The following is a 26,619-nucleotide window of genomic DNA, read 5'->3' on the forward strand; positions in this document are numbered from 1 at the left end:
CGAACGCTGCAAGCAGCGTCCGCGGTCCGTCCGAAACTAACGGGACATCGCTAGCGTGTGCCGAAAAAAGCATACGCTAGAGATCCGTTAGCACACTGCCGTCAATGGGTGCGCTAACGGAGCCGTTGAATGGCGTTAATTGCGACAATTTCGCCAGGTAATGGAGTCTGCTAGCGTTAACTTATTAACGTAATATGAACCTAGCCTAAGGCTATGTTCACACGTTGTATTTATCAAAATCAAAGCTGCTTTTAACAACACCAGCAAAAGCTACCAGCTCTCAGAAATCTCATGCACATTGTTCGTTTTTTGTTGTCCTGACTGAGTTTGAAACCTGCAGTATGTCAATTCTTTCAGCACTTTTGCAGCGTTTTCACCCTGAGAAAGCAATAAGTTCAAAAAAGCAGCAAACAAATGTTGCCATCAGTTTTTGCACTGTCTTGGTCTCCTCACTTAAGCATGGATGTTCCTATCAGCAGTTTAGTTAAATTAGTGATATGTGATAAAGTAAACACTGTCAATTTATGTGGTAGTAACTCTGGAATGCTTTAACGGTTCCCGGTGATTCTGAGATAAGACTGTTTTTCCGTGACATATTGTACTTCATGATAATGGTAAAATTTCCTCGATATTACTTGAAGTTTATTTATTGGGGGGGGGGGGGGGGGGGAATGGAAATTTGGCAATTATTTTGTACATTTTGCAATTTTCAAACTTAATTTTTGTGCCCTTAAATCAGAGATTGGTGTCGCACAAAATAGTTCATAAATAACATTTCCCACATGACTACTTTACATCAGCACAATTTTGGAAATGTGATTTTTTTTTTCTTTGTTAGTAAGTTAGAAGGGTTAAAAGGTTGATCAATGATTTTTTCCAACAAAATTTACAAAACCATTATCTTTTTAGGGACCACCTCATATTGGAAGTCACTTTGAAGGGTCCATATGACAGAAAATACTCAAATGTGACACCATTCTAAAAGCTGCTCCCCTCAAGGAGCTAAAAATCACATTCAAGAAGTTGATTAACCCTTCAGTTGCTTCATGAGAACTGAAGCAATGTGGAAGGAAAAAATGAACATTAAAACTATTTTCACAAAAAATTTACTTTAGACCCATTTTTTTTTTTCACAAAAGGTAACAGGAGAAAATGGATCACAAAAATTGATGTGAAATTTTTCCTGAGTACGCCGATACCCCATATGTGGGGAAAATCTACTGTTTGGGCACACGGCAGGGCTCGGAAGGGAAGGAGCGCCGTTTGACTTTTTGAACACAAAATTGACTGGAATCGAAGCAGACGCCATGTCTTGTTTTTATATAACTAAGAAGGTGACAAAGGGGGATTTGATTTACTTTTTTATTTGATCAATGTGATAGGGTCTATTATCAAAGTGATTTAAAAAAAAATAGTAAAATTCTCTATTGATGCAGGTTACCGGCCAGCAGATCTCGGCAGGCACACTGCACGTGTCCACTTTCTTTTTCCAGAAAGATGACACAGCGGCATGGAGCAGGAGGGTCTGGGGATGGCTGAGGTATCGGGGGGCTCAGGGGACCCCATTTCTCACTTCTCTGATATGCTAGACCATATCAGAGAAGAGAGTAATGAATTTTAAATCAGGCGTTATTTTATTTTTTATTTTTTTTTATGATTGATGTTATAACGGCAATCACGTGACAAGGGACAGAAGAAAACCGGTCAGCTCATGTTCTCCAGGGTCTCCACTACCCCAGGTAGCCGAGACCATGGAGATTTTCAGATGCTGGGGGGCGCTATACCCTTATTTCTCAGCGTTGTTTAAAAGCAGAGCTGAGTAATAAGTACCCTTAACTGACGCTATTAAAAGGCGTGTCTGTAGGCATTAAACCCTTCACGCTGCAGCCCATTTTCGTTTTTGCGTTTCTGTTTTTTGCTCCCCTACTTCCCAGAGCCATAACTTTTATTTTTCCGTCACTATGGCCATGTGAGGGCTTGTTTTTTGCGGGACGAGTTGTACTTTTGAACACCACCATTGGATTTAACATATCATGCACTGGAAAAGAGGAGAGGAAAAAAAAAATGTGGTGAAATTGCAAAAAAAAAAAGTGCAATTCCACAATATGTGTTTTTTTTAGTTATCTATTGTATTATTTTGAATGGGCAAAAGGGGTTGTTAGGAGTAGATTTGAACTGATATATTTTTTTAAACTTTTTTTTTTTTACTTTTCACCTGCTTCAGTAGTCTCCATGGGAGGCTAGATTCTGTGATCTTCTGATCGCCTTTGCTACACACAGGCGATGATCAGGTCACCTGTGTGTAGCAGAAATCCTCACTTGCTATGAGCGGTGACCGCTGGGCGGCGCTCATAGCAATCTGGCAATGACCACCACAGGGGTCTGGTGCTTACCCGGGATGTCATGGCTACGCATCTGACACAGGCGCCGTTGGGCAGGATCAGTGACGCACTTCCCACACGATCACAATAAATGCCAATGTCAGAGATTGACAGCAGCATTTAACAGGTTAACAGCCGTGGGTGGATCGCGATTCCACCCGCAGCTGTTAGGGGCACATGTCAGCTGTTCAAAAGAGCTGGCATGCGCCAACAAAGATATGTTATCAGTGCCTGGGCCCACATAAAAGGGACATACACTGTACATGTAGGGCACATATCGTGACAGGGTTCATGCCGAAAAATGCGTGAACGTAAACAATGCCCGACCAACTCAATGCCGTACCACAGTGTAAAAGTAAACATTGCCCGAACAACTGAATCTACTGCCAACGTCTTAGGTAAACTATTTTTACCAATTGAGATAGTGCAGACATAACACGATCAAATAAGATAAAACCAATGGATAACTTTATTCAAAATATTACATAGAAAGATTCCATAGATAACATGAATAACTTATAATAATAACTATAGATAATCACATACAAGTAATTACAACAGAGGTCAGTGACACAACTCTGCTGCACATGGACTGAAGTTACTAGCAACAGAGACAAGTCTGTGACCAAAATATCCTAACTATGCTAATATACAGAGATATAAAATAACCATAGGTATATTAATGTAATACAGTATAACAAATATCCCATACGGTGTTAATCAGAAAAGGCCACCCAACATTCATATGCCTGATTATTATATTGTGAGTCCTGCACAAGTATGCTAGCACCCATCAAGCATACTTAATTGGAATAGATGTACACGTTACCTGCGGCCATCGCAATGAAAGGATAGTGGATACAAGGCTGCACCTCGGAGGTACCTCTTGACGAAGCTGCCGGTACAGCGAAACGCGCGTCGAGGTGCAGCCTTGTGTTTCGGAGTTTCGGCCGCACATGCGCGGTCTGAAATGGCGGACTCGACACACAAAGTTTCATGAACTTTTTTTGTGCCGAGGGTCCGCCAAAACAAGACGCATCTGTCGCATGACGGATGCGACGTGTGGCAATACGTCGCAATGCGTCGCTAATGCAAGTCTATGGAGAAAAAACGCATCCTGCGGGCAACTTTGCAGGATGTGTTTTCTCCAAAACGACGCATTGCGACATCCGTCACACGACGCTAGTGTGAAAGTAGCCTTATTTAAACCTGCAAAATTGAATGTGATTCTCCTACTAAATAACATTTTAAAATATTGTATTTGAAGAAAGATGGTCAGTTCCACATCCGGCAGAAGTGGCTGCAGAAACAGGACGGTGGATATGACAGAAGATATGAATACAACACTAATAGGAAATGCATCATCAAAAATGGACCTAATGTTTAAATCAGATTTTACATTAATTTTAAAAAACATGATAAAAAAAATACAGTTTCCATATGACAATCTAAACATAAAAAGGAAAGTAGGAGACAAATATTATATATAGTTAAGTCTGAAAATTACATTTTTATTAAATGTAATTAAAATAAAACTTCGCTTTTTTCTCATTTTTATAGTGCCTGGTCGCTACAATAGTAGAGAGAATGGGGATTCCAGCTCCTCCGTCCTGCAGCACAATCCTACAGCTACATGGACTCATGAGCTTGTCAGACCTTCTGGTTGAAACGCGTTGGTAACTGAGCCGCCCTGTCTATATTTACGTTCATGAAATAAATTTGAAGATTTTAGTCCATTCACGGAGTGCCGGATATCTTATCACCGACTGCAATATTAGACTTATACTTTTTTTTTTTTCCAGCAGCAACATGAACATTAGCAGCAATATACCGACTCAGATTATATTTTTATAGAAATATTATCTGAGTGTGCTCTGATCTGGCCAAAAGTCATTGTGCTGGGAGAGAGGGAGAAGGTGAGCTGTGACATCGCCTGTTGCAAATAGTGGATTCTGTGCCATTTAAAACATATGGATGTGTTACCTTTCATTTAAACCCTACCTGTGATGATAATGAGACTACCGAAACGTCTCAAGTAGGAATCTAGTGTAAGGCTTGTTTCACACTAGTGTTTTGAGGATCTGCGGAGGGCTGCGGACTTCCTCCGTGAAGCCCCACCCTCGGCCGCTAGCTCCGCCTACTTCTGCAGTGGGCCTGCGTACCTATCTTTAACATTAGGTACGCAGGTCGCGCGGCTGTATGCGGATGCTTCCGCATTCGTCGTTTTGACGATGCGGAGAAGAAAAAAAATTGCTACAAGCTGCATCCTACGCTGGTCGCCGTATCGTTAAAACGACGCATGCGGAAGCATCCGCATACAGCGGCACGACCTGCGTGCCTAATATTAAAGATAGGTACGCAGGCCGTATGTAGGCCGCATGCAGAAGTAGGCAGAGCTAGCGGCGGAGGTGCAGCCGAGGGCGGGGCTTCACGGAGGAAGTCCGCAGCCCTCCGCAGCTCCTCAAAACGCTAATGTGAAACCGGCCTTAGACCTATTGGATAGTGTGATATACTGTATATTATTGTATTTTTCAATTAACATAACACAAACTTTGGATCATTTTTTAAGACATTACATATAAAAACAAAAGTTTATGAAATGGCTTGCCCATTACTTTACTGGAGGACAGCTCCATCTTCTTGAGGTGGATGTGTAATATCTGGCAGGGGCCACTATATAAGCTGATAAAGCTATGCTCAACTGAGCACATCCAGCCACCGCCGGCTCCAGTAACAACTGATCGGTGAGGGGAGCGCGTTTTGCACGCAGAACGACCTGATAATGCTGACCTCTAAGGACAGGCCTTCAATATAAAAGCGACATTATGCTAAAATACTTAAAATTATAACAAGGGGGGGAAAAAGTAAATAAAAGTACCTTGTGTGCTGGAACTAGATTTACCAGTACAGTATCCAGCAATTCCTGAGAGACCGTGTCTCCTTCACAAATAATTGAGCTCATCAAATCCACCATATGCATATGAACTTTCTGATTGTGGCCATTGCTGAAATTATTAAAATTGAAAAATTACTAATAAAATAGGAGACCATGTGAATAGAAAAACAAAAAGATTGTGTCACTTAAAGGGGTGGTCTCACAATAACGATGCATGACATTCATAGGATCTTTCCTGACGAGGGCCCCTTGATCAAGTGCTCTCAGATGAACTCACATGGTCGGGAACAGAAAAGGCAACCACATTTCCTGTCACTACATGTGGGAGACCAAATTGAACGATGGGTCAGGAGACCCTGAAGGTTGGAGCAGGTCTCAGAGGTCTATTTGGCATCGATGTATCATAAGACAACCCTTCGAAGCTTTAGGCTAGGCTGAGACAAAGCGGATAAACTATAGATTTTCCATTTGTGAGGGGGAATTTCGCAGCATCACAGTAGAAAAAAAAGTGGATGAAATTTTACCTATTATCAGCCACACAAAAAATCTGCAAAGAATACGCCCTTGTGGTGTGAACTGTAAATATGCAGCATGTGATGGCAATGAATAGACAAATGTGAGGCAAATAATAATAGTCCAGATTGGTGAAACCGTAGCCGACAGACGTACAACACAGCTTATGTAAGATTTAAAAAAAAAAATGGTTTGGCATACATCAGAAACATAACGTACCGTATATACTCGAGTATAAGCCGAGATTTTCAGCCCATTTTTTTAGGCTGAAATTGCCCCTCTCAGCTTATACTCGAGTCATACCCAGGGGTCGGCAGGGGAGGGGGAGCGGGGGCTGTCTAATTATACTCACCTGCTCCTGGCGCGGTCCCTGCAGGTCCCCGGCTCCCCAGCTTCTTCCTGTACTGAGCGGTCACATGGTACCACAGTAATGTGACTCCACCTCCCATAGGGGTGGAGCCACATATTCATTACTGTAATGAGCGGTAACGGTGACCCCTCAGTACAGGAAGAAGCTGCGGTGTCGGGGAAGCAGGGACTGCACAGCGCCAGGAGCAGGTGAGTATAACGGGGAGGGGAGCGCTGCGCAATATTCACCTGATCCCCGTTCCAGCCGCCGCTCCATCTTCAGTGTCTTCTGCAGTTACGCTGAGGTCAGAGGGTGCGATGACGTGGTTAGTGCGCACCCTCTGCCTGAAAGGCAGTGCAGAAGACGCTGAAGATGGAGCGGCGCCGGAACGAAGTCAGGTGATTATTGAAAGTGCAGGGGGCCTGAGCGACGGAGAGGTGAGTATGTGATTTTTTTTTTATTTTTTTTTTTATCGCAGCAACAGCAAATGGGGCAAGTGTTTGTATGGAGCATCTATGGGGCCATAACGTTTGTGCAGCACTATATGGGGCAAGTGTCTGTATGGGGCCATAATTAACATTTGTGGAGCATTACGGTATGTGGGGCAAGTGTCTTTATGGAGCATCTTATGGGGCCATAATCAGCATTTGAGCAGCATTATATTTGGCAAATGTGTCTATGGAGCAGCTTATGGGGCCATTATTAACCTTTATGCAGGATTATATGGGGCATATTTTAATATGGAGCATCTTATGGGGCCATCATAAACTTGGTGGAGCATTATATGGGGCTCCTGATTCAATATGGAAATTCAAAAACACTTAACCTACTGATGTCTCAATTAATTTTACTTTTATTGGTATTTATTTTTACTTTTGACATTTACCGGTAGCTGCTGCATTTCCCACCCTAGGCTTATACTCGAGTCATTAAGTTTTCCCAGCTTTTTGTAGCAAAATTAGGGGGGGTTCGGCTTATATTTCGAGTATGTACGGGTATATGGATAAATTCAGAATGTATACCAGAACATACAGTATACCGGATGACAGGCAATATGCCAAAAATGTGGGGTGACATTTTATCTTCATGTCAAGAAAGTCACAGTTCAGCTCGCTTGCTTATTATACATAGGAAAGAGCCACCACCATGCCTGGAATGATTTGTGCACAATTAAAAACTATATCTGACAAGAGTTAATACATGAAACATTGTACATCGGCTGCATTTCCCTTTATGGAATACATAAAAATAGCAGTGTGATATCTATTTTTGCACACTTACTTGATCACAGAAAATAACGTGCGATATAGCTGAGTGAAGATTTCATTACTGTCTTCCAATTCAAAGCAAATATTGTAAGATTTCACCCACGCAATATTCTGAGAGGAAGAAGAAAATAAATGTGTTTATGTCTAGTTAATGAAGATATATAGAATTAAAGGGTTGTCCACTAGTGATGAGCGACCGTGCTTGGGTAAGGTGTTATCAGAGCATGCTCAGGTGTTATTTCAGTGTCTTGGGTGTGCTGTTAGACAGCTGCAACACAAGCAGCCGGAGGGACTCGAACATATTATCCGGGCACGCCGAAGACACTCAGACAGCACCCAAGCATGCCTGTATAAAACGTTATCCGATCACGTTCGCGCCTCACTATTGACCAGTCGTGAGACCAAAGTCTGCAGTCACTGTGCGCAACTGCAGACTGCCGAATAGTGACAACATAATGCCCACAGTCACGATTCCCTCGTATTGCCAGTGGGAGCAGGCGGTCACATAGTGACTGCAGACTTCTGTCCCAAACCTTGATGAAAATTAAAGGGCTTGTCCAGGTGCACTTACCTCAAGCAAATAGAAGTATCTGTTAAACTGTGGACTCTTTGTATCCTCAAGGCCTTTGAGTTGTCGAGTTATGAACATAAATATATCCTATGGAAATGAACAGAATTATAGTAAAAACTAAGCTCCAATAATTTTAATACATAAAAGACAAGAAGTGACTGTAATTTTAAAGAAAAAAATACTGTAGCTCTTGCTTCATTCATAAGTTAAGATCTTCAAAAACTTGACCTTGTTTCATACATTTAACTTTATTTTTCTCTCCAATTAGAGTAAATTTATCATGTTCCTCTCGGATACAGCAGCATAGAGAAGCTCACAGCTCCTATATCAATGCAAAGGCAATACGATGATAACATTGTATTCTCCATGACAAATAAATTCTGGTGCATCGTCTCGCGTACATCTACTCTGTACCGTTCCTGTTATTTGGGAATAAAATGACAAAGTGTTACCAGTCCGGAGTGTTTTCTACACCAACATAGTCCAATCAGTGCTGACAGTGTGAGAATTGTGACAACATGTCCTTTGGGAAGAAGAATATTAACACCCACTTGCCAATTTATTCAAACATTTCTTGTAGGAATGAAATAAATAACAGCATAAACGTATGAGAAAATGTTCCAAAAACAGGATTTTTGGTTGCTTACCGTAAAATCTTTTTCTCTGAGCCTTCATTGGGGGACACAGGAAACCATGGGTGTATGCTGCTGCCACTAGGAGGCTGACACTATGCAAATAAAAAAAGTTAGCTCCTCCTCTGCAGTGTACACCCCACCGACTGGAAGTAGGATATTCAGTTAGTGAGAAAGCAGTAGGAGAAGCAACGAGAAAGAACAATATAATAATAATAATAATAATAATCTTTATTTATATAGCGCCAACAAACTCCACAGCGCTCCACAGATTAACAGTTTCAAACGCTCAAAGAGTGTTCAAAGAACTCAAACGTTAACAGTATAACAATAAACAAAGCTGTTCAACTTGGGAGGGTGCTGTGTCCCCCAATGAAGGCTCAGAGAAAAAGATTTTACGGTAAGCAACCAAAAATCCTGTTTTCTCTATCGCCTCATTGGGGGACACAGGAAACCATGGGACGTCCCAAAGCAGTCCCTGGGGCGGGAACAGCAGTCAACTCCAATCTAGGTCAGAGGAACTCACCACCGTCGCCTGCAAGGTCTTCCTACCTAAGCCGGCATACGCTTAAGCTAGGCATCGAAGTTTCGCGAACATGTGGAGGACCGAACGTCGGTCTGTAGAGGTGCAAGGCAGAGGCCTTATATGTGCACCGCCGGGAGACGCCCACTGCCCGGGTAGAGTGCGTCTTAAACCTGGAAGGAGGAGCACTGCTCTAACCTGGCAAATCTAAACATTGCTGACCGGATTTTGCGGGCATACGTTGATTAGGAGGCCGGAGGGCCTCTCTACGCCGAGCCCTTATACTGAAAAGGGGGCCTTAGCTGGATAGACCCGGTAGCGTGATGAGAAAACGCTACAAAGGACGAGTCCGAGTAGGACAAAGGGAAGGGAATCAAGAATGATGAACAGAACCATGGAGAACCTCGGCAAGGTAAGAGCAGAGCACTGAACCTGTGATCCACAGAATGTACAAAACTGCTGCCACAGACTCTGGAAGTGGTTGAGAGCCTGAAAGGAAGGTATAAAATTAAAATGGACCCACCCCTCGCAAAAATGCAGGAGTGTCCGATGTCTGAAGAAAGGGAGGACCTGGATGAAGGCTTTCATGAAATAAAGGCAAGCACACGCGGTCCCAGGAGAACTCTGTCCCTCCGAGGACCTCCTTAATAATTGGTTCACGTTGGAGACAAACTGACGGAAACCCTCGGAAGGCAAGCTGTCAGGGACTTCCTAGAGGATAAGTCCTGTCACGCCATAAGCAAGTGGTCCTTCGGAAGGGCACCATATTGCTGAATGTCCAAGTAGCACCTGCGGTGGCATCCGCGGGGATGGATACCATGCACTTCCTGCAGGATTAAATTAGTCCGCAAGGACAGAGATTTTCTCCGATCGGACTCCATGAAGGGGGCCCTGATGGAGCGGCTTAGCCCATGCGTCTATAAACCTTGCTGTCTAGGTGGAGACAAAGGCAGGGCACAATGTAGCGGCGGACACTTCAATGGCCGACTTTGCCGTGGACTATTAGTTCGTCGTTGGTATCCTTGAGGGATGCTCTCTGTGGGAGAGGAGGACTGGAAAAGCTGGAAAACCGGAGGGTCCAGAGACGGAGAAGGGGTCCAGCGCGTAGTAAGTTCAGGGGAGAGGGAATATAGGAAAACCGAGAAGCTTCCCTCTTTGGAACGGCTGGACTAAGGATTTTAAGAGAAAAACCCAAAAAAGACCATTAAATTGAAATGACAAGGAAAAGCTTGAGAGTAGGGTACTGGGAGCCTGCTAGAAAGCATGACAAGATGGGTATTGATAAGCACAATCGGACATGAGCAGTCAAGGGAGAAGAGTCCATGAAAAACTGGAGTATGTCAATTCCATGGGAAGTTGGCCCTATGAAGGAGTACATAGGCCCCGGAAAAAAACTTGACTGCCAAAAGGAAGATCCGTACCTATGACGACCTGAGTGACCCTATCCGTCCCGGACCCTCTGGAATGGGAGAGGATTGTAGTGTGTGGATCTACTTACCTAAGTATCAGACACCACACAAACGAGGATAACAATGAAAGGGATACGAATCCTGCTGAAGGAAGGAACGTATTATCCCAAAAACCCATCATTGGATCCAGGCGTGGAGCAGCCCTGTACACTGGACGATGCTTGCACAGTGTAAGATCCAATTCCTATCCGAGGTGGGAGAACCTGTTCCTGCCACAGTCGGAAATAAAATCCCGGCGCTGCTCGAGGTTGAATCCAGTGTCTGTAAGAAAGAAGAGGTAAGAACTGATGCATAAATAGGAAGCTCTGTATAGAGGTAGTTCAAAGGCCCCTAGAATAGTGCCGTGAACAATCATGAGTCAAGGTATTATATGGGCTCTGACTTCGTAAGAGACAGCCAGACGTATAATACTGTAAATCATATAAGATGGAGTAACGCACTGGATCGTGCAGATAAATCTAGGACAGCACTGTAAACTTACCTACTGGATAGTTAGTGGTAGGACCGAATAACCAAACAGAGTGGAGAGGCTCCTGGGGAGCAACCCGCACTTAAGGCCCAGTGCGTGGCTGAAGGAAAACTGCAACCAGTTGGTACCTGACACCGGCGAGTTCGACCTACCTGAAAGTGGACTGGCCACTTATGCTGCCACTGAGGTCCACCCTGTGGCACTGAGATCCGCCTTGTGGTACGTGCTAGATGTTCTGTTTAGCTGTTAATAGACCACAGACGTTATTGACCGTGAAATACACGGTAAAAGTTGCGGCTCTGACTCACCTGAATGCGGTTGTAACTGCTGCGGCAGTCAACGAGAAGTGATAAATACCGGGCACCTCTCTCTGAGTGGTGATTAAAGGGTAGCCTAGGCAGATGCTGCAAAAGAACCTTAGGAGAGTGATAGAGGGCGTTTCTGACATACCTGACTCTGGAGCAAAAGAGCAGGACCAGTGCAGCAATCGATCTCGGGCACGTCTAAACCACTGGAACGATGGCAGGTATTGACTTAATGTGTCTGGAAGATGATATCTAAAGCCTGGATAGCAGACAGTGCTGCTGCAATCGACAGGAGGAATAGGGGAGTGCACCTGACTTACCTGAATATAGTACAGAACGCCGGTACCCCTGCGGTGGTCAATCCAAGACATGACTGATCCGCTGAAGATACGACAGTTTCAAATAACGTACTGTACCTGGAAGGTGGTGCGTGTGAAACCTGGGTGTCGGATAGAGTACTGCTGCAATCGGCTCTTGGTATCCTGCAACTATGGCAGATATAGTACTGGTGCGATCAGCTCTCGGTATCTTGCGACTATGGCAGATAGAGTACTGCTGCGATCAGCTCTCGGTATCATGCGACTAAAGCGGATAGAGTACTGCTGCGATTGGCTCAGTATCCTTCGACTATGGCAGATAGAGTACTGCTGCATTCGGCACCCGATATCCTGCAACTATGGCAGATAGAGTACTGCTGCGATCGGCTCTCGGTGTCCTGTGACTAATCAGCCTGGAGAGAGCCCTGGAGAAGGGTATAGGAGAGAGTTGATTCTGTGTTGCGGTCTAGGTCGTGATACCTGACGGCATTAGGCAGAATAACAGCTTCCGTGTAGTAAGCCGCACCACGGAGTCTGTCTTGAAGTATGTCCTGCCGTGCTCATTCTCCTGAAGGTAGGACAGTAGGCTTGTCAACAGGGAGCCTAAACTCTACTCTCTGTTGTGCACCTGAGTTCAAACCTTTGCGCCTGCGATCTGTGGTCAGATTCTTTATCCACTGAGCCACAGCAGACGTTGCTGGGAAATACAGACTCTTAACCGGCTGGAAGTCAGGTCTGAACACTGCAGTCGTGAAGTGAGTAGGAGCAGCTCCCTTCTCTGCTTAGAGCAGTGTAATGGTTGCATCCGGAGGAGGCTGCAGGGAGATGGAGGGCAAGTGCCTGAGAGCAGGAGATATGGAAACATTTGATATGCCAGGGCTCTAGCATCGCTGTGTGTAGAGAAATAGCCGAGCACCGCTGAAAATCAGGGCACAGGTCTGCAATAGCAGAAATCACAACAGCAGTGTGAAAACGTAGAACTCTGAGAAATATGCAACTGAAACCTTCTACGAAGTGAACGTCATATGGCAGGTCTTATAATGGTCCATCTCCCCGTGGAAGGTGAGGGGCGGACAGTGGCCCAGATGACGGCAGCGTGGGACATACTGCCATACCCCGCTGGTAACTGCATGGCTCTAGGGCACTTATTACACCGGTTACTGCACGGCTTTGCTACTACGCCAGTGACTGTACGGCTCTAGAGTGCTACTTTGCCAGTGATTGCGCGGCTCCAGAGTACTATTACGCATTATGCCGGTGACTGCACGGGTCTAGAGTACTACTACGTATTGCGCCAGTGACTGCACGGGTCTAGAGTAGTGATACACCATCGACTGCACGGCTTTAGAGTACTAATACGTAACACACCAGTGACTGCATTACGCCAGTGGCTGCACGGTTGACCGGCTTGCATGAAAGGACGACGAGAACACTTTCTTATAGGATTAGGCATGATAAGCATACCTACTAAGGAATGCCAGAAGGTTAGGGGAACAGGAGAGATGCAGAGAGGAGGGCCAAACTGCTAAGCAGCGCTACTCACAGCAGTTGTAGTGTCCTGTAGTCTGCTCCAAGGTTGTAACTGATTTTTGCAAAGCGTTTGATACCGTGCCGCACAAGAGGTTGGTACACAAAATGAGAATGCTTGGTCTGGGGGAAAATGTGTGTAAATGGGTTAGTAACTGGCTTAGTGATAGAAAGCAGAGGGTGGTTATAAATGGTATAGTCTCTAACTGGGTCGCTGTGACCAGTGGGGTACCGCAGGGGTCAGTATTGGGACCTGTTCTCTTCAACATATTCATTAATGATCTGGTAGAAGGTTTACACAGTAAAATATCGATATTTGCAGATGATACAAAACTATGTAAAGCAGTTAATACAAGAGAAGATAGTATTCTGCTACAGATGGATCTGGATAAGTTGGAAACTTGGGCTGAAAGGTGGCAGATGAGGTTTAACAATGATAAATGTAAGGTTATACACATGGGAAGAGGGAATCAATATCACCATTACACACTGAACGGGAAACCACTGGGTAAATCTGACAGGGAGAAGGACTTGGGGATCCTAGTTAATGATAAACTTACCTGGAGCAGCCAGTGCCAGGCAGCAGCTGCCAAGGCAAACAGGATCATGGGGTGCATTAAAAGAGGTCTGGATACACATGATGAGAGCATTATACTGCCTCTGTACAAATCCTTAGTTAGACCGCACATGGAGTACTGTGTCCAGTTTTGGGCACCGGTGCTCAGGAAGGATATAATGGAACTAGAGAGAGTACAAAGGAGGGCAACAAAATTAATAAAGGGGATGGGAGAACTACAATACCCAGATAGATTAGCGAAATTAGGATTATTTAGTCTAGAAAAAAGACGACTGAGGGGCGATCTAATAACCATGTATAAGTATATAAGGGGACAATACAAATATCTCGCTGAGGATCTGTTTATATCAAGGAAGGTGACGGGCACAAGGGGGCATTCTTTGCGTCTGGAGGAGAGAAGGTTTTTCCACCAACATAGAAGAGGATTCTTTACTGTTAGGGCAGTGAGAATCTGGAATTGCTTGCCTGAGGAGGTGGTGATGGCGAACTCAGTCGAGGGGTTCAAGAGAGGCCTGGATGTCTTCCTGGAGCAGAACAATATTGTATCATACAATTATTAGGTTCTGTAGAAGGACGTAGATCTGGGTATTTATTATGATGGAATATAGGCTGAACTGGATGGACAAATGTCTTTTTTCGGCCTTACTAACTATGTTACTATGTTACTATGTAACTGTGACAGGCATCAGGACACAGGTCCAGGGCACCAGTATGAAGATGGAGGCGGGGAACCCGGCCATTGCAGATGCACGCTGGTGGCAAGCACACAGATCGGAAGAGGGGGGGGGGGGGGGGGGCGCGAATAGCCATCAGTTCCGGAGGAGAACGGTTCCCAACAAGATAGCGGCGATCCCAGGCCGAATGGTGCGGCTGGGAGTAGTGGGCGGAGCTAGCCGCTCTGAACAGGAATGGGTACTAAACCGCCTGTAGGGGAGCACCAAGATGGCGCCGGTGGGCGGAGCTTGCCGAAGATGGTCGGGCGGGAGAAAAGCCCGCCCGATGAAAAAGGAAGGGGGCGGAGCGCGGCACCGGAAGTAGGCCCCGGGAGAAGCCGGGGCCTAAATTAGAAGCCGGTGAACGCTGAAAGGTGTGCGCGGGCGTAAAGGAAAAGGTGCGGGCGTCCCCCTGACAGGCGCGGCAGCTGCCGCATGCAAAGAGGCGCCGGTGCCGGAAGTAGGCCCCGGGAAGAGCCGGGACCTATATTAAAAGCCGGCAGCCGCAGGAGACTACCGCGGCCGCTGGGAAGGACCGCGGGTCACCTAAAAGGTACGACCGCTGTGGAATTTCAGCGCGGCTGCCAGTAGGGGGGCCGCGCCGCAGAAGGCAGAGTGATCGCGGCCGTGGGGACATCAGAGCCGCGGCGCAAAAAGATAGGCCCCGATTTCTTGTCCCTAATAGCCCCAGTGCAGAAAAGGTGCGGCCGCAGGGATAGTAGTGCGGCCGCAGAAATAGTAGTGCGGCTGCCAGTAAGGCACCGCACAAAGTAGCAAGGGAGGTAGGGAATCCAAGACTCGGAGCACCAATACTCACCTAACATCCCACGCAGTCGTACTAACCTTAAAAAAACATGGAAGATATTAGACGTCCTTGGAGCTGGTGGACGTCCTCGTCTCCTCCGACTGACAGGCTCTGGAAGGCGAGTGGGTGGGGGACGGAGCCAGGACCGGACTTCTGAGCACGCTTGTGTGCTAGGATCTTGGTCCTGGAGAGGGATCTATGAGGATACGGGGTGGCAGTACACGCCGTACTCATAGTCCGCTTTGTGGGACTACAGGTGTGACTGTTCACCCTGTATCCCTTCCGGAAAACCTGAAAAGAAACGACGCACATTGAGGTAGATAAGGGTCTAATGAAAGACCCGTGTCCACCTCCTACTGACACTAAGCTAAACTGAATATCCTACTTCCAGTCGGTGGGGTGTATACTGCAGAGGAGGAGCTAACTTTTTTTATTTGCATAGTGTCAGCCTCCTAGTGGCAGCAGCATACACCCATGGTTTCCTGTGTCCCCCAATGAGGCGATAGAGAAATTGTTATTTTCTGCAGAGTACAAGTCTTTAGCAGATATGATCGCAGAGGTAATAAATCATCATTAAATTGGTTGTGTTATGATTGCTGGTTTCAGATATATGGCCAGAGGAGCGCTTACAAGCTCTACTGGAAATAGCACTGCACTCTTTGCCTAAGATACCAGCCAGGGCTGTGGAGTCGGAGCCCATTTTGGTGGAGTCGGAGCCCATTGTGGTGGAGTCGGAGTCATGGATATTGAGGAGTTGGAGGTTTGGCTTACCAATTCCACAGCCCTGATACCAGCCACCATTAAGATTGAAGAGGTGGCAAGTAACCAAGGCAATGAGCAATACAATTAAAAATCCTTTCAGCTCAAGAATGAAGAGCTTTTTAACAAGTAAATAGCAAAGTCCACAGGCTGTATGTTTCTCACACATTTCTCTATGTAACTAAATACCGTTATATGAAAAAGTTTGGGCACCCCTATTAATCTTGAGCTTAATGTTTAATAAAAATTGTTGCTGTTTTTTTTTTTTGCAACAGCTATTTCAGTTTCATATATCTAATAACTGTTGGACACAGTAATGTTTCTGCCTTGAAATGAGGTTTATTGTACTAATAGAAAATGTGCAATCTGCATTCAAACAAAATTTGACAGGTGCATAAGTATGGGCACCCTTATCATTTTCTTGTTTTAAATACTCCTACCTACTTTTTACTGACTTACTAAAGCACTTTTTTTGGTTTTCTAACCTCATTGAGCTTTGAACTTCATAGCCAGGTGTATGCAATCATGAGAAAAGCTACTTAAAGTGGCCACTTGCAAGTTGTTCTCCTGTTTGAATCTCCTCTGAAGAGTGGCATCATGAGCTCCTCAAAACAACTGTCTAATGATCTGAAAACAAAGATTATTCAACATAGTTGTTCAGGGGAAGGATACAAAAAGCTGTCTCAGAGATTTAACCTGTCAATTTCCACTGTGAGGAACATAGTAAGGAAATGGAAGAACACAGGTACAGTTCTTGTTAAGGCCAGAAGTGGCAGGCCAAGAAAAACATCAGAAAGGCAGAGAAGAAGAATGGTGAGATCAGTCAAGGACAATCCTCAGACCACCTCCAGAGAGCTGCAGCATCAACTTGCTGCAGATGGTGTCACTGTGCGTCGGTCAACTATGCAACGCACTTTGCACAAGGAGAAGCTGTATGGGAGAGTAATGCGAAAGAAGCAGTTTCTGCAAGCACGCCACAAACCGAGTCGGCTGAGGTGTGCAAAAGTACATTTGGAGAAGCCAATTTCTTTTTGGAAGAAGGTCCTGTCGACTGATGAAACCAAGATTGAGTTGTTCGGTCATACAAAAAGGCATTATGCATGGCGGCCAAAAAACACTTGCTCCCATAGTAAAATTTGGTGGAGGTTCCATCATGCTTTGGGGCTGTGTGGCCAATGCCGGCACCGGGAATTTTGTTAAAGTTGAGGGACGCATGGATTCCTCTCAGTATCAGCAGATTCTTGACAATAATGTTCATGAATCAGTGACAAAGTTGAAGTAACGCAGGGGATGGATCTTTCAGCAAGACAATGATCCAAAACACTGCTCCAAATCTACTCAGGCATTCATGCAGAGGAACAATTACACTGTTCTGGAATGGCCATCCCAGTCCCCAGACCTGAATATCATTGAACATCCGTGGGATCATTTGACGAGGGCTGTCCATGCTCGGCGACCATCAAACTTAACTGAACTGGAATTGTTTTGTAAAGAGGAATGGTCAAACATACCTTCATCCAGGACCCAGGAACTCATTAAAAGCTACAGGAAGCGACTAGAGGCTGTTATTTTTTAAAAAGGAGGATCTACTAAATATTAATGTCACTTTTCTGGTGGGGTGCCCATACTTATGCACCTGTCAAATTTTGTTTGAATGCAGATTGCACATTTTCTGTTCGTACAATAAACCTCATTTCAAAGCAGAAACATTACTGTGTCCAACAGTTATTAGATATATGAAACTGAAATAGCTGTTGAAAAAAAAACAATTTTTATAAAACATTATGCTTAAGATTAATAGGGGTGCCCAAACTTTTTCATATAACTGTATGCAGCCAAAACAGTGACTTACCTTCAGCTTGTCTGGAGAAGTGTATGGGGCTTCTGGGGCATAAATCCTAAAAATATCTGCAAGGCAACAGGCTACAAGCAAGCGAACATCTTTATCTGGATGCTTTAAAAAAAAGTCGGATGCTAGATGAAGAGCAAGGTTCAGATAGCGCTCCTTCTCTTCTTCAGAGTCTTGATCCATATCCATAAAGGTTTTAACAACCATCTAAAAATATAGAAAGCACAAAACATTTCAAACAGGTTTTCTCAGGTTGAAAGCAAAATTCTGCAGTCAACCCTATGAGGCTGGCGAATCATGAGTGTGAGAAATATGCACATGGGCATGATTTTCCTCTATCTCCTGGGCAGGAGGGCAGTCACATAACTGCACACATGATGCCATCTGAATCCTTGTGGCCACCTGCAGCTCTAAATTTTCCATTATTGAGAGAAGCCAGGAGAATAATGTCAGCACGTGACCATAAGTGTGCAAATTGTATGCATGAGACTGCCCACCCAAGAGAGGATTACAGGGGAACAGTGACCAATTTCATTAGTCTGCAGTCATCACAGCCCTGATAAACCCCTTAAAGGGAACATGTCTGCAGTATTGTGTATACTAACCTACAGACAGTATCAGGTCAGCGCAGTTAAGGTACCGTCACACTAAGCGACGCTGCAGCGATACCGACAACGATCCGGATCGCTGCAGCGTCGCTGTTTGGTCGCTGGAGAGCTGTCACACAGACAGCTCTCCAGCGACCAATGATCCCGAGGTCCCCGGTAACCAGGGTAAACATCGGGTTACTAAGCGCAGGGCCGCGCTTAGTAACCCGATGTTTACCCTGGTTACCATCCTAAAAAGTAAAAAAACAAACGCTACATACTTACCTACCGCTGTCTGTCCTCGGCGCTCTGCTTCTCTGGTCTGGCTGTGAGCGCCGGGCGACGTCACCGCTCTGCTTTCCGGCTGACCGACGCTCACAGCCAGAGCAGGAGGAGTGCAGAGCACAGCGCCGGGGGACAGACAGCGTTAGGTAAGTATGTAGTGTTTGTTTTTTTACTTTTAGGATGGTAACCAGGGTAAACATCGGGTTACTAAGCGCGGCCCTGCGCTTAGTTACCCGATGTTTACCCTGGTTACCAGCGAAGACATCGCTGAATCGGTGTCACACACGCCGATTCAGCGATGTCTACGGGGAGTCCAGCGACCAAATAAAGTTCTGGACTTTCTTCCCCGACCAGCGACAGCACAGCAGGGGCCTGATCGCTGCTGCCTGTCACACTGGACGATATCGCTAGCGAGGACGCTGCAACGTCACGGATCGCTAGCGATATCGTCTAGTGTGACAGTACCTTTAGACTGAATAAATTAAACCTTGGTTGATGAAATCCATCTTGTGGTTGTTTCTTAATTTTTATTTTCAATCTTGTGTTAATTGTTCTTATACCAGTAGCTTATTTATTCTTGTAAGCGCTGCTTATAAGCAGAGCACAGCTGCCGGAATACTCACTGCTCTCCACACCGGGACTATGGGCATGGAGAGCAGTGAGTATTCATTGCTCTTTTTTTTTTTTTTTTATTTAAATAGATTTTTATTAACAATATAAAAAAAAGAGAACAACAGAATGCCATTTACATTGCATTATATCAGATACACATTTTCTTACTTTAATAAACCCCAACCTTACCCCAACTACCCCCCTCCCCCATAAGACAGCTCAGTCTCAATCTCCACCCCACCGAGGCATTATCTGCCTCTTGTAATTTATCCTCTTCCAGGTCTTAGGAAACACAACGCCTATACTCCTCAATCCAAATCAAGCCAAGGAGACCATATTTTATTAAAGAGTTCTATTTTCCCCCTTTTACTGTACACCCCCTTTTCCAATTTTAGACCATGTTGAACATATTGGAGAAATTCCCTTCTCACAGGTGGTTCCGCGTTTATCCAGTTTCGTGCTATTACTTTCCTGGCCATGTAGAGTAGCCTAGCGATTGCAATCTTCCAAGTATTGTCAACTCCAATTTCTTCCACATATCCCAGCACACATACTATCGGGTCTCTAACAACTCTGCACTTATATGCTGCTTCAACCCGGCTCAAAACCACCACCCAAAAGGCAGCCAGTCTCGGACACGTGCACATCATGTGATATATTCCTGCCTTCTCACTCGCACACCTCGGACACCCAGAATTGGCAATCCCGCTTTGTATAGCACTTCCGGAGATTTATATACCCTATGCAGAATGTATAGCTGCGAGAGCCTATATGGTTCACTCAAGGATAGTCGCGGAACCCACTCCATCACCGATTCCCAGGTTTCATTTTCCATCGGCCCCACTTCTCTCTCCCACTTAGCTCTCGCCTTTATAGGGAAATCCAGCAGAAATGTGTGCATAAGGTCCTTATACAGAGTGGAAATAACTCCCCTTGTAGTACCCTCACCACACACATACTCCAACACTATATCATCTTGAACCCTGATATCAGCCTTCTTATTCTGAGCTCTAAAGGCATGTCTCATCTGCGCATACTGATATTCCCCTGTGGATCGCAAACCAAATTCTTCCTGCAATTGGGAAAAGGACTTCAGCTCCTGCTGCTGGATTATCTGGTGAACAAAGCAAATTCCCTTATTCTGCCATTCCATCAATCCTCCCAGGGCCTCAAAATCCTTTAAGTTGTGGTTAGACCATATCGGTGTGAATTTAGTCAACCCTGTAACCCCACGAATCTGCCTTAGTCTATTCCATAATTTACGAATCAGGAACAGGGTTGGGTATATTTTCCCCAGCGCGCCCAATGAGCCATCCTCCAAACACCTGGCCATCGGTCGTCGGTCCGTCACCTCTTCCAATAGCTGTTGTACTGCGCTGGATGACGCCCCTCGCGCCCAGCCCTTCAAATGCTGGCTCTGGGCCGCAAGGAAGTATATTTCCGGGTTGGGCAAAGCCAAACCACCATCTTCCTTGGGTCGTTGAAGCGTCTCCAAGCTAATACGTGGATATTGTCTACCCCATATCAAACTTCTAAAGAGGGCATTAATCTGCCTGAACTTCCCCCGAGGGATCCAAATTGGTGCGTTATGCATAACATAAAGAATTTTAGGCATAAGGACCATTTTAATAAGGTTTACCCTACCGACGACCGATAGATGTAGTTTATTCCAGGCGTCTACCTTTGCCTTGAGTACCCCCATAACAGGAGTCAAATTTCTTTGCAGAAATTCCGCCACCGGCACCGAGATCCATATTCCAAGATATTTAAATTGGGAAACCACCTTCAGCCTCTCATTCCCAACATCCTCACTCACATTCTCTCCTACGTCATCCACTCTAAAAAGAACCGTCTTATCCCAATTAATTGTTAGTCCCGACACAGTACCAAATCTCTCAACAATTTCAACGGCCCCTCTTAGTGAATTGTCTGGATCCTCCAGGAACAGCAAAACATCATCCGCATATAACGCTATTTTTTCCTCTACTTTGCCATACCTAAACCCAGGGACCCCATCCGACTGCCGAATCTTAGCAGCAAGAGGTTCTACAGCCAACGCGAACAGGAGGGGTGACAGCGGGCATCCCTGCCTAGTACCCCTAGCCAGCCCTATAGGACGAGATAGCTCCCCATTTACTCTAATTCTAGCGGATGGTAATGAGTACAACAGCTGTATCCAGGCCACAAACTGCGGGCCAAACCCCATACATTCCAACACCTGCCAGAGGTACCCCCATTCGACGCTGTCAAACGCCTTGTGTGCATCTAGCGATACAATCACTCTTCGACCACAGTTATCAGACTCTACCTGCAAATTTACATATAACCTCCGCAAATTGATCGCCGTTGATCTATCCGGCATAAAGCCAGATTGGTCCGAATGCACCAGACTCGCAATAACACTAGAGAGGCGGAGAGCCAACACCTTGGCCAGAAGCTTGACATCAATTGTTAGTAAAGAAATTGGGCGGTACGACTCCGGTTTCCCCAAGTCCTTATCCTCCTTTGGAATGACCACTATTATGGCCTCTCTCATAGAGGCTGGCAAGCGCCCACAAGACCTAGCTTCCTCCAATACCATTTTTAATCTAGGAATCAACACTTCTGCCAACCCTTTATAGATCTCAGCGGGTAACCCATCGACCCCAGGCGCCTTCCCATTGGCCATAGACATCAATGCCCGACTCAATTCCTCCTCAGTGATAGGGGCCTCAAGGCTCTCCCTATCTGCCTCACTCAGTCTCGGCAAATCCAGACCTTCCAAGAAAGTCAGTGCATCCTCGACCGATTCACCAACCCGAGAGGAATACAAATCTGCATAGAAGTCCGCAAAGGCTCTCAAAATTTCAGGTGTTTCCGTTATTTTACCTCCACTAGCAGATTCCAAAGAGTGTATATATGAAGAACCTCTCTGAGCAGCAGCCACTACCGACAGCATATGTCCCACTGTTTCTCCCTCCTGATAGAACAATACCCTTTGGAAATCTCGTTTCCTCTCAGCTTTGCCTAGCAGAATTTTTTCCAAATTATTTTGTGCGTTTTTCATTCTTCTCTCTGCCTCAGGGGTTCCCAGTGTGGCCATCCCATCCTCTGCTTCCTTCAACTCCTCAACTGCCGCTTTTTCTACCTCTCTCGTCCTCCGCTTACACCTACTAATGTCCCTAAACAGTAGTCCCCTCAGGTACGCCTTCATTGCATCCCAAATTGTAAGAGCGTCGGTACTTCCATCATTTAAGAGAAAGAATTCCGCCACCTCCCGTCCTATACTTTCCAACTCAATACTCTGTAACCAATTAGGATGAATCTTCCATTCTCTCCCACTTAGCGAGCGAGCCCCCTCCAATCTAACCTCTACTTCAATTGGACTATGGTCCGACAAGGCCCTTGGCAGATATCTCACCTCCCCAACCAGTGTGTCCAAAATCCTGTTACCCAGAGCCATATCAATTCTAGAGAGTGTGGCATGTGCCGGTGAATAACATGAGTACCCTCTCTCCCCCACATGTCTAACCCTCCACAGATCAATCAAACCTCTCTCCTGTATATAGGTGCCAAATGTTGTTATGTGTCCCTCCGACCTATTCTGAGTATTTTTATTTTTATCCCAATATTCATCACAGATGTTATTTAGATCTCCGATAATTATTAACAGTGTCGGTCCCCATTTTTCCACTCGCTCCATTACTTCTCTAATCTTCCTGCTAGAGTAGGGAGGCGGAATATACATCGCGGCAACACACAGCATCACTCCATACAGTATACACCGTAATAGTACATACTGTCCCTCCACGTCCACATATACCTTCACCTCCTCATACTGAACTCCCGCTGGAACCAAGATTGAGACTCCTCTTGCATACGTGGAGAAGGCAGAATGATATCCCCTCTGGATCCATCGTCTATTCAAAACATCCACTTTTTCCCTTACCAAATGCGTCTCCAGCAAGCATATCATTGAGGCCCTTTGGTCTCTTGCATATTGCAAACACGCAGCACGTCTAGATTTCTCCCCTAGGCCTCTCACATTCCAGCACAAAATCTTAAAACGGGTCCCCATCACTTGGCTCATCTTCACTATAAGTATCATCAATTTTGAGCTCAGGCTGTCTTACCTCCCCCCCCCCCCCCCCTCCCAACTCCCCCTCCCACCCTTCCCCCCTCACATCTAACCATTCCACCTCTTTCCAAGAGTGGGGCATCATCGCCCATAGCGAACACTCCGTTTGGCATTACCATCCCAACCCTCCTCCCACCACTGTACATAACAGGATTTCAGACATTTTGAAAAATAACGTTCTCAAAACATTTTAACTTAGAATTATTTGCACACGCAAGAAGCCTGCATACACTTAAAATATGTCGCAAACCCTTCCTCCCCCTTTCCCAGCAACCATTACATCATCCCTTTAACTTTAACTGGATATAATCCAGCTCCCTTCTTCCCCCCCCATACCCCTTGGCTTGTCAATCACATGACTCTTTTCCAACTGACAGATAAGTAAACAACTTCAGACTCTTCCCACAGTTTCAGTCTCCTTTTCCTTTAAGCTTTTTAGCATTAATATCGATCCACTGGGTAGCGTCCTCCGGCTTCTGGAAAAAATGAATTTTATCAAACGCCACCACCCTCAGTCTTGCTGGGAACATCATGGAATACTGCACACCCAATTCCCTCAGCCGTCTCTTGATACCCGTGAACATCATCCGTTGTTTCTGCACCAGAGTAGAATAGTCTGGGTATATAGCAATCTTTTGACCTTCAACTGTCAGATCCGTCATGTCTCTGGCCTTCCTCAGGATAATGTCTCTGTCTCTATAGTTTAGAATTTTGGCGAGCATGGTACGGGGATTCGCTCCAGGGACAGGTGGTTTCGGCGGGACCCTATGCGCTCTTTCTACCGCGAACACTTTTGTTAGCGCCATATCTCCAAATGTCTCTAACAGCCATTTTTCAATATATTCCGTTGGATTCCTCCCTTCAGCTTTTTCAGGGATGCCCACTATGCGAATATTATTTCTTCTGGACCTGTTCTCAAGGTCCTCATTTTTCGCAGCCAATTCAGCAATTGCTTGAGTGAACTTTTTCTCTGCTTTTTGCAGCTGCACTATATGATCTTCTGCAGTGCTCACTCTCTCCTCTACCTCCCCCACACGTTTGTCAATCTTCTGCATGGCTGCGTTTATCTGGGCTGTGTCCCCCTTAACCTCCTGTATCTGTATGGTCAGAGATTGTTTACATGAAGAGACTAGCGCAAAAACGTCTCTTAGGGTAGGCTCAGCTTCTGGCGCCATTTCCTCGGGTCCCCCTTCTGCCACCGCCATTTTACTCTCCTTTCTCCCCTGTTGTACCTCATGTTCTCCTGCTGGGCTCTCCTCCTCCTCCTCCTCTTCGGTATCAGCTCCGGCTCCCTCCTCTGCGGCCTCCGCTCTCGCAAACTGCTGGAGCATTGCCGCTACCTCCATACGCTTTCTGCATGCGGCGTTCTCCTTGTCTGCCTTTTCCCTCAAGTCGGCGCCATCTTGGATTGCGCCTGCATCCCCGGCTCCCGCGTCCTTCTGCCGTCTCCTGGTCATGTTCGTCGGTTCCAGCGCTACCGAACAGCACCGCCGGCCTCTCCAAGTCTCCCCGCAGCCAGTAAGCCCCCGCAGGGACCAAACAGCAGCGGCTCTGCAGGATTTTACAATATACAGCGGCGGGAGCTCACAGCCGCACGTCCGCTCACATGGACTCTCAGGCCACGCCCCCATTCATTGCTCTTTAATAGCGGGCACAGTAGCCGCAGCCGCCGGGCAATCACGTGTGCCCGCTACGAAAAGGCAATGAATATTCACTGCCCTTCATGCCCATGGGAGTGGAGAGAAGTGAATATTAATTTCTCTTAAGTAGCAGGCCCACGTGACTGCCCGGCTGCTGCAGGAAGCCGGCAGCTGCAACTACTGTGCCCACTATTAATGAGAAATGAATATTCACTAGCAGCGCAGTGAATATTCATTTCTCTTTAGCAGCGGGCACAGGCTTTAGCCGCAGCAGCCGGCTCCTGCCTCCTGTGACCTGCTGCTGCCGCTCCCCCTCCATCTTGTGGGACCCTCACTCAAGAATAAGCCGAGGGGGGTTTTATCAGTATAAAAAAATGCACTGAAAAACTCAGCTTATACTCATGTATATACCGTATGCTAGGGTACTGGGATAAAATCCCACCAAGGACAACATCTGCAAGGAGTTTGTATGTTCTCCACGTGTTTGTGTGGGTTTCCTCCTTGACTTCATACTGATAGGGAATTTAGATTGTGAGCCCCAGTTGGGACAGCGATGATAATGTCTATACAGCGCTGCAGAGTATGAGTGCGCTTTGAAAAAGACATCAAATGAGAAGCTAAAAAATTGCATGTATCTGTGTGTATAAAAAGTCCACTTTTTCATTTATTTCCATTGGAGTGCTGCTTCCAATCAATTTTTTTTTTTTTGGAGGCTTCTTAGCTGGTTGCTTGAGGAAGCATTCCATCCACATCATTAGAGCAGTGCTGCTATTTTTCATTGATTTATTTTCATACAGATATCCGAAAGCATTGACACCCTTGAAATTGTTCCAGAAAAAAGTATTTCTCCCAGGAAATTATTGCAATTACACATGTTTTGCTATACACACGTTTATTTGCTTCGTGTGGAGGAACACAAAAAAAAAGGGTGGGGGGGGGGAGGAATTGGACATCAGTTCACACAACACCCCAACAATGGGAAGGACAAAATTCTTGGTTCCCTCTACTTAATATTTGGTTGCACACCCTTTGAAATAAAATAAAATTGTAGTCAATCGCTTACTGTAACCATCAACAAGCTTCTTTTGCAAACTGCTCCAGGGTTTGGGATCTAGATTCGGACTCATTGCTTGCCACGTCAGAACTCTCCCCTTTTATTCTTTATTTTATTTAAATATTTAAATAAAAAAAAGGAGTGGGTACCCCTCTTTTCTTGAAAACCTGCCTCGATAAAGCCAACAGCTGAGGGTTGCAGCCCGCAGCTGTCAGTTTTGCCATGCTGGTTATCAAAAATAGAGGGGAACCCAGGCTGGTTTGTTTTGCATTCATTTATAACGAAAGGCTGATCAATACTCCCATCAGCCGCCACCTGCTCTCGCTGTTATTATCGGCAGCAGCCGTATGATGATGGGAATAGTACTCTCTCATCAGCCGACGCCTGTGATTGGAGGTAAA

General features: G+C 45.7%; 1 protein-coding gene across 1 annotated transcript in view; it reads right to left on the minus strand.

Annotated features, from left to right (window-relative positions):
- The window catches only part of PDS5B (PDS5 cohesin associated factor B), a 225,703-nt gene that overhangs the window by 135,947 nt on the left and 63,137 nt on the right, over positions 1–26,619 (minus strand). Inside the window, exons 3-6 of the mRNA XM_069758991.1 lie at positions 17,927–18,130; positions 7,979–8,065; positions 7,421–7,518; positions 5,260–5,386 (exon numbers count right to left, since the gene is read on the minus strand). Coding sequence (XP_069615092.1) covers positions 5,260–5,386; positions 7,421–7,518; positions 7,979–8,065; positions 17,927–18,130 — 516 coding nt within the window. The remainder of the gene's footprint in view (positions 1–5,259; positions 5,387–7,420; positions 7,519–7,978; positions 8,066–17,926; positions 18,131–26,619) is intronic.

The sequence above is a fragment of the Ranitomeya imitator genome, chromosome 3, assembly GCF_032444005.1.
Source record: "Ranitomeya imitator isolate aRanImi1 chromosome 3, aRanImi1.pri, whole genome shotgun sequence".
In the NCBI taxonomy this organism is placed as follows: Eukaryota; Metazoa; Chordata; class Amphibia; order Anura; family Dendrobatidae; genus Ranitomeya; species Ranitomeya imitator.